Below are 12,435 nucleotides of genomic sequence, written 5' to 3' on the forward strand. Positions count from 1 at the left end.
TACGGTTTTCAGGTTCTTTTTTCTAATCCAGCCCATTCTTTCTTGGGCTTTATTTATAGCCTGCTGAACTTGGCTTCAATCTGTTTTTATTTCCTCTGTATTTCCTTTGACTTCAAACCTTAGAACTTTCCTTGTCTCTTGGCCTATCCCACACTGGGGTTTGACACCAGCTTCCCTTTACTCTATGCCCCAAACCTGAGGGTTAACTGAGCCTGCTTCAGTGCCTGGCCACAGTACATGCCACCATAGGCACATCATTGTTCAAAAAAAGGAGAAGTAAGGCTTTGGGAGGATTTTGTCTTTAACCTGACGTATCCAGACTGAAATGCCCACAGGGATTCAGCAACTAGCTCAGAAAGAAGGTCTATGCTGGTGATAAAGATTCGCTGTTCATCACCGCATAGAGAAATAAAAATGTCATTGGTATGAATTAGAGTATCATGAGAGTGTATTAGTGAAAAGAAAAGACAGCTCAGCAAAGAACCCTAGACATTTCAGGGAAGGACTCCCTGCCCCCAAAGAAGAGGATTCCCGTGAAGAAGACAAAGAGAATGAAAGGGAGCACAACATTTCAAGGAGGAGGAATGAGGTTAAAAGAGCGTCACCAAAGATAAATAAATTAAGGACTAAAACTTTTCACTTTGCTAACGTAGACCAATTTTAGAGGAGTAGTAAAGACAGAAACTCGACTGATATACAGTGAGAAATGTATAGATGGTTTGAAGGTGAACTTGTGAGGAGGAATCATTTATCCATAGGCTCAAAAAGCTGTCAACCGAAGAGAATATGGGGCAAATTCTTTAAGCTCTATCGTATGTGTTTTCATCTGTAGAACAAGGGAATTAAAATAAATGATCTCCAGCCACTATTCTGCTATAATATTCTATCCCTCTAGGAGTCTAAATCAGTTCTTAAGAAGGAACAAAATTATAACATGCTAAGCCTTATTTGATTGTCATTATAACATAATGACAACATCTTTACACTTGTCTTTGAATATTTGTTCTTCATTTAACAATCTACCAGCAGTATGGTACTTGTTTTGTTTCTGTTGCACATTTACATTGTTTCAGCAGTTCATGCTGTTATAGTTGGCTTAACTTCCTTATTTGTGTTGTTAGTAGAAAGGATGTACCACATTATTTTGAAGCACTAATAAAAGGCAAAAGCAAAATGGAAAACATACTAGTTTTACAAATAGAACTTTTGTTTTTGTTTCTGACATTGTATTATTAAAGACTTTTTCTAAAACTTTTTTATACATCTCTTTTGAATCCCAGGTATTGCACTTTCAGATGAACTTGATAAGGTAAGTTGAAAAGAAAATGTAGAATTGACATTTTAATTCATTGTCTAAATGAAAGACTTTCTGATACACAGAGTGTTCGAATCTGATTGATTTGGTGCTAACTTCTTAAAACTTTCAGTTATATGCTTTGATTTTTTTTATGAAAGCTATTGCATGAAATATATATATATATATATATATATATATATATATATATATATATCACCTACTCTCTGGAGTCAAGAGTTTTAGAATTTGGTTAGAGAAAACGGAATCACTGTAATCACTGAATCACTGTACAAAAAAAGAGGAAAACTAATAATATTATGTAAAGTATTTTTTTCTATATATGATGATGAAGATGATGTTATGGAAGACACTTATACTTTTCTATAGCTATCCTTTGGAAACCTAAGTCAGTAAGTTTTTGTATTGTTTTGTTTTTAATTTTCAAGATGCAAAGAGAATATGATGGTTACTTCACCAGGGTGATAGTTGTGAAGTGGTGAAAAGTGATAGAATTAGGAATATATTTTAACAGTAGTGTCAGTAGAACTTGTTAAATGTATCCAATTTGGGAAGTTGTAGAAGTCAGTCAATGATGATTCCTAGGTTTGGGAGATGAGCAGCTAGGTAAACTATAGTGCCATTTATCAAAATTGGAAAAACTGGAGTGAAAGCAGAAAGCAAAAAACTGGTAGATTACAGTAACATTAAATGTTGTCTTTTGGCTTGCTTATTTTGAGTTGTCTTTTAAGCATATTTATATGAGCAGTTACTCATGAGAATTTAGTTGTACGCTTAGGAGTCATTGAGATAGAAGTTCTCGGTATTGATTGATTGATTGATTGTCTCAAGGACGCCTTTATACTCCTATGACAGAGGCTTTGGTTTGTGTAGATTATATCTTCTATATTTACCATGTAAGAAATTAAGACTTCTAAAAACTGTATACGTTTTTCACCTAAAAAATAGCAGTGATAAAACCATTGTATTATAGATAACATGTTTTTTTTTATGAAAATACTTTATTTGCCAAAACAAGGTATTTGTGAGAACATTACATTATTTACATTTCTAAGAGTCTATTTAATGTCTGGCTTAATTGGAAACTTCTGAATTTTTGAAACTACTTCTGTACTTAATGTGTTATTTCACCCCCTGCTAAAAATCTGACATCAGATATGTAGTTGGAAAAGGGCAAAGCACCTTGAAATAGCCATTAATATTGTGAATGTTGACGCAAATATCTCTCTAAACAGAAGACATATTACAATTGGCTTAGTAGCTAGATACATAGAAAGAAAATGATAGAAAGTATTGTACAAGAAAAAATGGGATTCTATAAATCATTACATTTTAAAATAATAAACTATAATGTAATAATTGTATTATTTCTACAAAAACAAGAAGGTTAGTATTCTTCTATTCCAAATAGGATTATACCTTTTGAATTTTGTACCATAAAAATACATTTCTGTTTTAGGTAAAATTTATCAATATACTTTTAAGCATAAAATAAGCCATCATAAACTTAAAAATTAATTTATATTGGTACAAAATGTGCAAAACTAGATCTTGACTAGATCTTGGCTACAAACAATAGCAACTAGAACAAGTGGCAGATGTAGTCTTTTGGCTTTGTCCTGCTTTTCTAGTCTTCGTCCTCTGTGTGTCCATCATTGTCTTTTCCCCAGCTGGCCTCCTTCTTACACCATGACCTTCCTTACAACTTGCAGAAATTTCATAATTGCTGCTCCTGTATTTATATTTTGTGTTCACTTTATGTACAAAGGCCTCATCATCTCTATTTCTAGGTTCAGTTGCTCCTTCCAATATATTCTGCAAAGCCCTGACTGCCCTAATCATAAATTAGCTTGTGTGATTCTACTTGGCCCTATTCTTTCTTTCTTCTGGGTGCTAACTAGCAATGGGGTTAGTGTCTACACCATCTTGGTGAGCTAAAGAACATACTAATTGTTCTTTGAACTGAAAATAGATTTTACCCTCACCCTCAGTGGATGCCATGATACTTGGTTAGTATCATCCTCAGGACACATCCTTACCCCAAAACCCTCTTTCTTCCAAGTACTTGCTGAGAGGAGTTTCTCTTTAATTAAACTGCAGACATTGCTAATTTTCATTTACTTACCTGACATTCCTATTTTTGAAGACTTCATGGAAATTGCTGAAATTATTGCACATTTATTATTTTTAATTTTTATTGAGAAGATGTCAACAATTGTCATAAATAAACTTTTATTTAAAAAATAGTTATGACAGTGCAAAGAAATTTTTCCCATTCCCATATTAAATTTTTAAAGAGTACCAGATAATAACACAGGCTGCCAGAGCCATAGCCACTATTCTTTGCCTTCCTGGAAAGCAGTCTTGGTGGAGGAGAGAGTTGGCCTTATGGCGCTCTCTGCTGACCATAAGCTCACAGTCCTGCATTTTTCTTGGTAAGAAAATGTGAATCTCAGACATATCCAAAAAAAACAACAACTAAACAATGATTTACAACTTGTGTTACCTGACACCTATGTCTTTAATGTAATAATAAAAATCAATTAAGTTTTTTTCCTTTTAATCTTCCATTAACAATTTTGGGGGTTTGCTGAAGATCATTTTTCTTATCCTCTATAAAGTACTAATTATTTACTATCCTATTCCAATTATATTCAAATCTTTTTTTTTTAATTTTTATTTATTTATGATAGTCACACAGAGAGAGAGAGAGAGAGAGAGAGAGAGAGGCAGAGACACAGGCAGAGGGAGAAGCAGGCTCCATGCACCGGGAGCCCGACGTGGGATTCGATCCAGGGTCTCCCGGATCGCGCCCTGGGCCAAAGGCAGGCGCCAAACCGCTGCACCACCCAGGGATCCCTCCAATTATATTCAATTGTAATTTATTTGAAATAATTTTTTCCTTGTGGTTTTTAAAGTTAGTTTGTGAATCCTGATAAAGGTAGTAAGAATGATTAATTTTACTTAAAATGGAAACAAAATAAAACAGAGGCTAATGTTAGTTTTAAGACTTTTATTTTTAGTTGTGGGAATTCTCTTTCTTATTCATTGCCCTTCCTCTCTCCTTAGCCACTGTATTGGTTTTCTTTTGCTGCTGTAACAAATTAAAATAATGCCAACTTATTGTCTTAGGGTTTTATACTTTAGAAGTTCAACATGACTCTCCCTGGACTTAAATCAAGGTATTATAGGGTTGCATTCCTTCCTAAAGTTCTAGGGGAAATCTCTTTCCTTGCCTTGTCTAGCTCTTAGAGGCTGCCCTATTTCTCGGTGCATGGCCTTTTTTCTATATCTTCAAAACCAGCAGTATCTCCTCTCTCGCTACCTGTGGCCAGGAAAAGCTTTCCACTTTGTATGGCATCATGTGATTAGGTTGGGGCCACCTGGCTAATCTGTATAATTGAATCTTAACATTTTTAACCTTAATCATGCTAAGTCCTTTTTGTCATTTAATGGAACATATTCACAGGCTTGGGGGTTAGGATGCAGACACTCAGAAGAAGCTTATCATTTTTGCCTCTCAGCCACAATTCAGGTTCAGATAGTATGACCTTTCCTATCTGTATCTAATTCTTGAGACCGCTAGCATTCCAATTCATCCTTCAAAGTGCCATATAGTAGAGATGGCCGGTTCCTGCTCAGCTTCTGTTCGCTGGAGCAGTGTGGCCACTTCTTCAAGTGTGGTCGGGGTTGGGTGCTTATGGGCTCACTCTATTCCTGAGGACTGCTTCAGTCTGTCCTGCCCAGGGATGCCTGGGGTGGCCCTCGGCCAGTGACCTACTGAAATAAGACCTTGACCTGTCATTTACATTCCAGGGCTCCTTCTGACGTCAGTCTATGAGGAGACTTTACCCGAACCCATATATTTGCCTAGTTTCTTCCCCTGTCTTCTGCTTCCTTTACTCTCTTCCAGGTTCACTTGAGAGACCCTAGGAATATATCACTTGATATAGCCTCTGGTTCTAGGGAGGCTTAGAGAATCCTGCTAAAAATTTTCCGTGACTCCCCTGCTCCTTACCAAATTAAGTCCAGATTTCTAACACTAGAATAAACAGTCTCCATTTTGTCACTCAAATCTATATTTTATGCTTTGCTTCCTTCTTTTTCTCTATTCAGAGTCTGTTTTGTGTTCAACAAAGAATAGTGTAAGGCAGCTAGACCACAGTACTTCTAAGTCATATTTTTTTTGTTTTTTTTCCCCACATTTTTGCTCATTGTCATCCCCTCACCTCTCTCTAACTTTTCCATTTTTCAAGCTCCAACCTTCCCTGATCACTCTTGCAGAAAGTGATCTCACCTTCTCTGAGTTCTTAGAAGATGTAGCAACCACATCACAAATGACACTTCTTGTCTCATATTATGGAAATTTTTGCTCACTGCTTGAAGAAACTGCCTGATATTTTGGAAAAATCCACAGAGTAAACCTTGGATTGAACCTTGGCTCCTGCCATTTACTAATTATGTGGACTTCAGGAAGTTATTTATAGATGCTGAGCTTTAGTTTCCTTCTCTGTGAAATGTTGTGGATTTAGTAACTATTGAAAATAACATCAGTTGCTCTCCCACTCAAAAATAATTTTAGGCAGATGGCTAAAATATCTAAAATATAAAACATATAAAAGGATTGTTTGGGAAAGTCAAAGATAACAGAGCATAGGAATTATATGAGTCCCCTGCACAAAATGCAGTTTGAGGCTCAATATAATCATTCTAGTTGAGCCACAGTTGAACTTTTTGTCACGTGGTATCATCACCACTGACAGCATCATAGCAAACCAGTTGTTCACAGGAAAACTAACTATTCTTCCTACTGAATCTTTTCTTTCTTTCTTTTTTTTTAAGAATTTTTAAAAATTTTTATTTATTTGTGATAGTCACACAGAGAGAGAGAGAGAGAGGGGCAGAGACATAGGCAGAGGGAGAAGCAGGCTCCATGCACCGGGAGCCCGACGTGGGATTTGATCCTGGGTCTCCAGGATCGCGCCCTGGGCCAAAGGCAGGCACTAAACCGCTGTGCCACCCAGGGTTCCCCTTCCTACTGAATCTTAAGAAAAATATCCCCCATTTATCTTCATGAAGTAGATACATATAATGTATATGTATATTATATTACATATAATATCCTTAAAACTATTTATGCTTTATTTATGCTATGTTCACCAAAGGCTATCAACAGAGTACAAAAATAACTTCTAGATTATGAGGAATATTTGCAAATCATATATGTATGATAAGAGGCTGATATCCAGAATATATAAAGAACTCCTGCAATTCAACAATAAAACAATTTACCTGATTTCAAAAAAAAAAAAAAAAAAAAACTTCAATAGACATTTCTCCAAAGATGATGTACAAATGGCCAGCAAGCATATGAAAAAATCCCCATATCACTCATCATTGGAGATATGTAAATCAAAACCACCATGAGATACCATCTCAAACCCTTAGGAGGACTACTATCAGAAAACCCCCAGAAAATAATAAGCATTGGTGAGGATGTAGAGAAATCGGAACATTTGCAGTTCTTAAAAACATTAAAGATAAAATTACCAGATGATCCAGCAGTCCTATTTCTAGGTATATATCCAAAAGAATTGAAAGCAGGATCTCTGAGAGTTATTTGCACATATTTTAGCCTTATTCACAATAGTGAAAAGATAAAAGCAACCAAGAGTCCACTGATGGATGAATAGATAAACAAAATGTGATGTATACATGTGATGGAGTATTATTCAATCTTAAACAGGAAGGAAGTCTTGCCAGGTGCTAGAACATGGATGAACCTTGAGGACATTATACAAAATGAAAAAAAGTCACAGAGAGATATAGACTATCTAATTCCAGTTATAGGAGTTATATAAAATAGAGTAATAGAAACAGAAAGTAAAATGGTAGTTGCCAGGAACCGGGAGGAGTGGGACATGGGAGTTTTTTAATGGGTATAGGGCTTCAGTTTCACAAGACGAAAGAGGTCCACTCAACACTGGTTTGCACAGTATCATGAATGTACTTAACATTACTGAATTGTATACTTAAAAATGGTTTGGGATAGTACATTTGTTTTACTATAATTTAAAACAATATACTCTTACAATAAATAAGATCATTAGTTTCATAGGAGTTCCTTGAATAATGTCTGCTGACCTAGGCAGATATCATAACCCAAAAGCTAAGGTTGGTTGGAACAATTCCACAGAAGTCTAAATAGTGAAGTATAGGACAGAGCTCCCTGGTGTTCTGGTGTAAGTAAAAGATACATTTTAGAGTATTTAGCATTATAGACAGTTTGCATATCTTTTAGACAAATCATCATTTAGACATCTCATTTCACTAACTTTGTTAGCTATTGAATGACAGCTTGAGTTTCTAGGCCTTGAATTTTTAAATGGGTGTAATAATAATAATAATGGATGTAATAATAATGAACTATTTAGTGCATACTATATTTAGACTTTGGGATAAACATTTCTTATAGATTATACCATTTTATCCTAATGAAAAAAATATATTTGTTAAGAACTTACTGCATGCCAGCCAGTGTTCTAAATTATATACCTGTAGTATCTTAAATATTTACTAATATCCTATGAAATTAGATACTATTATTCCCATTTGACAAATGACAAAATTGGGGTGCAGAGAGGTTAATAAACTTACCAGAGGTTATATTACTGAAAATAGAGGTGGGACACAGACTCAGGCACATTAACCTCACAGACCATGTTCTGAATTATGTCATGTATATGATATAGTTACTGTTAGTTATCAGACTAATAGATGAAAAAAATCAGAGCTCTTAGGGTTTTATAAGTTCCCCCTTCATCCCACAGTAAATGGAAGAACTGGAAATCAAATCCAGATAGTTTATACTCCAAAGTCTATACTCATAGTCTCTTCAGTGGATTATGCCAGTGCAGTTCCTATTACAGGTGCCTGGTGCAGAATAATCACTTAATTAATAATTACTATCTTTATTAGAAATTCTTTGTTCACAGTGCTTACTAAGTCTACACAAAGCTTTTGGGAAATAATTGTGTAATAGCTGGAACTAAATATGTTCCATTTCTCTAATCCAGTTTTGTGGCCTTTTACCATACTTCCGACTATCAAGACATTCTCTTTGAGTTATTTTATTATATTAAGAACTCTAATTCTAGTATGATAGAAATCTAGGAAGGGTGATAGGGTAGTGTTCATGTTCTCAAATAATGTTTCAGCATGTAAGTTAAGTATACATGAGACCATCCAAAGGACTAACTAGGTGCATAATAATGGATAATATTTATTAGGCATATAGTATATAACAGGTACTATGCCAGGTGCCTTAAGTACATGTTCTTTTTTTTAAAGATTTTATTTACTTATTCATGAGAAACACAGAAGCAGAGATAGGAGAAGCAGGCTCCATGCAAGGAGCCTGATTCAGGACTCGATCCCAGGACTCCGAGATCACACCCTGAGATGAAGGCAGATGCTCAACCGCTGAGCTACCCAGGTGTCCCTTAAGTACATGTTCTTATTAACATTCACAAAAGCCCTATGAGAAAGTTCTTATATCATTTCTACACATAATACAGTTGAAACCCATGGAGTTTGGTAACTTGTGTAATTTTACAGATACAGATAAAATACTGTAGAATTCAGGTTTGAGTATGAATTTAACTCCAAAACCCTTTTTTCTTAAATACTATATTATATTGCCTCACTAAGAAGTAAGAAGCTCCAAGAAAGACTATTTTTTATTATTTCAGACTGCTTATATGATACAAGTAACATTGAAATCTGGTACAGACATAATATGCTATGGGCTTTCTAGCCACCTGGTGATTGCCTTCACTAAGCATACCAACGGAAGGACTAAAAACTTAACTCCTTTAAAGATAAGATATTTTTTCACTACACAGATTTGTTTTGTTATTGACTTTCCATTTCTATTCATTTCTCCCCAAGCAAACAAATCTGGATTGCATTCCGCACGTGTGTGTGTGTATGTGTGTGTGTGTATGTGTGAATATGTGTATGTGCTGGCATGTGTATAGTTATTTGGAGAATGGTTTTAAGATTTAGGGCATACTTACATTCTTATGATCCTTTGTCTTGTTTCTGTGTTACAGGATCTCTTGCCCACCCACATGTGACTACCTGCATGTGTATCATATATTTTTGGCAGTAGAGGAAAATCCATAAAACTGCTTAATATCTTGTGTTGGTCATATGTTTGATCTGTAACAAGCAATAGTCTTAATATTAAGGGAGACTACCAGTATGATTATTGTTCATGTTTTGTCTTAAAAACCTATCTCTCAAAAATGAGATGTGAAAAATGACAATCAAGGAAAAATATTTGCAGTTTACATCACAGGTAAAGCTAAATAAAACTTAATAGAACAGAGGATAAAAGGCCTAAATTCCACTAAAAATGAACCATATAAATTGCTCACAGAAAAAAACATGAAAATGTTTCTTAATCATATGAAAAGATACTAAGCTTCATTCAGAATAGGAGAAATCAAAAGTAAACACCACTGCTTACCTATCAGATTTTTAAAAATCCCCAAGTTAATTAAAATACCTTGTTGGTGAGACCGTGAGGAAACAGGCACTTTCAGACATTGCTGGTGAGAATGCAAAATAGTATAAACACAATGGAGGAAAAATTTTCAACATTTAAAAAACTTCATGTGCTGTACTTTTTGATCAAATGATCCTGTTTCCTTGACTGTATTCCAAAGACACACTGGCCAAAAATATGAAAAGACCTATGTGTGAGATTATACCTTGTCATGATACTGTAATAGCAAAATTAAATATTTTAATAGCAAAACAGCTAAATGCTCACTAAAAGAAAAATACTGGATACATTATAGTACATCCACACAATAGAATATTATATAGCTGTAAAAATGAAACAATATCTCTCTAGAGACTTCATTTTTTTTGGATGATTACAGCTTTGTTTTTTTAATTTTTATTTTTTTTAATTTTTGTGTATATATATATGTGTGTGTATATATATATATATATTTTTTTTTTTTTATTTACTCATGAGAGACACAGAAAGGCAGAGACACAGGCAGAGGGAAAAACAGGTTCCACGCAAGGAGCCTGATGTGGGACTCAATCCAGGGTCTCCAGGGTCGCGCCCTAGGCTGAAGGCGGTGCTACACTGCTGAGCCACCCAGGCTGCCCCAATTTTTGTATATTTTTTTAATTGGAGTTCGATTTGCCAACATGTAGTATAACACACAGTGCTCATCCCGTCAAGTGCCCCCCTCCGTGCCCATCACCCTGTCATCCCATCCCCTTGCCCACCTCCCCTTCCATTACCCCTTGTTCGTTTCCCAGAGTTAGGAGTCTCTATAGAGACTTCAGAACCAGAATTTTTGGCATGAGGAAAGGAAACACAGATGTAGGACCAGTATTAAGTAAAAATCCTATAAATCTGTTGTGAAGAGGAAGCATCATTAAGAATTCATATTTTTAAATGAAAAAGGCAAGAAGAGGAAATATGTTTGTAAGTGCGCTACCATTTATCTGAGTAAGTGTAAGAAAATATAGATACATATTTATTTATATTAAAACCAAAATAACAAGAGCAAAATCTGTCATACTGTGAAACACACACACACAGCTGTTTTTTTTTTTTTTAAAGTTACCTATAGAAAGGTGTAGAGAGAGAGGATAGGGATAGAGGCTTGATTTCTTAGAACTGCAAATATATATGCATTTGGGACCATTTAAATATATAATTTTAAAACAAAATCTTAAAACAGTAATTTCTAATAATCAAAAGCAAAATGAAACAAATCAGCACAACTGTGTTTCAGGTTGATGGTGTAAACACACTGAGGTAAAATACTCCCAGTTATTATAAACACAGTGACTTGATTGTTATCTGTTCCCTAAGGACAGAAGGAACAGCAGTAAACTTTTAAATTGTTTTTGGCAATTGTATCATTGATGGATAGTGTTGGCATTACTATAAAGAGATTATTGTCTATGCATTGTGTGATATAGTGAAGAAGTAATTATGTTGATATCCTTAAGAACCAGAATTTTTGGCATTGGGAAAGGAAATACAGGTGTAGGACCAATATTAAGTAAAAATCCTATAATTCTGTTTTGAAGAGGAAGCATCATTAAGAACTCATATTTTTTTGATGAATTACTAAATTCTACACCCGAAACTAGTATTACACTGTATGTTAATTTAAGTGGAATTTAATAACAACTTTTTGAAAAAGGAAAAAGAACTCCTATTTTTTAATTTTTAAAAATAAAATGCGCTCCCCACTGGCACTGAGCACAACTGGAAAACAGATACTATTTTCTGAATATCATTCTCTATTTCTTTTTAAAGATTTTGTTCATTTATTTATGAGAGACACACAGAGAAAAAGAGAGAGAGAGAGGCAGAGACACAGGCAGAGGGAGAAGCAGGCTCTGTGCAGGTAGCCCACCGTGGGACTTGATCCTGGGTCTTCAGGATCATGGCCTGGGCTGAAGGTGGCGCTAAGCCGCTGAGTCACGTGGGCTGCCCAATATCATTCTCTATTAAAAGGAACTCTTTTAATTTCTCTTTGGAGAAATGACTGAATCTAGGGCTGCAGCTAATAAAGTATGCATTGTGCCTGGATTATCTTTTAGTGTCAGGAAGTAACGATGCAATCAAAGAATGATGGAATGTTTTGAAAAGTCATAGGAGCCTATTTGTAGGAGCTCCTTCTAGGAACTTTTTAAAGCCTAAAAATAACGATACTAGTATATATCGTCCATCCAATAAAATAATAATCCATAAGCCATTCTGATATACATGCATACACACACAAATGGAGGTGAAAGGGAGACTCATTCTCACAGTAGAGTACCAACAAATAAATTTAGAAGGAACTGTGAAATTAGCAAATCACAAATTGGCAACCATCATAGTAATTGATGCAGGGAAGGGTCAGCAAACAATGTTAAAATTAGTAGGTGAAATTTTGATGAATTAGACATTATTTACATAGAGACAGAGTTACTCCCCAGAAGATACTTAATAATTAACAAGGAAGAAGTAGCAGCTTTACAATGAAGAAACATGGAAGACACCACCTTGACCACCTGGCAAGGTTAATATC

The 12,435-nt window shown here is 35.0% G+C and overlaps 1 protein-coding gene across 1 annotated transcript in view; it reads left to right on the forward strand.

Annotated features, from left to right (window-relative positions):
- C29H8orf34 (chromosome 29 C8orf34 homolog) overlaps positions 1–12,435 on the forward strand; it is a 382,763-nt gene that overhangs the window by 110,301 nt on the left and 260,027 nt on the right. Inside the window, 1 exon segment of the mRNA XM_035708243.2 lies at positions 1,281–1,309. Coding sequence (XP_035564136.2) covers positions 1,281–1,309 — 29 coding nt within the window.

The sequence above is a fragment of the Canis lupus genome, chromosome 29 (genome assembly GCF_003254725.2).
Source record: "Canis lupus dingo isolate Sandy chromosome 29, ASM325472v2, whole genome shotgun sequence".
NCBI lineage: Eukaryota > Metazoa > Chordata > Mammalia > Carnivora > Canidae > Canis > Canis lupus.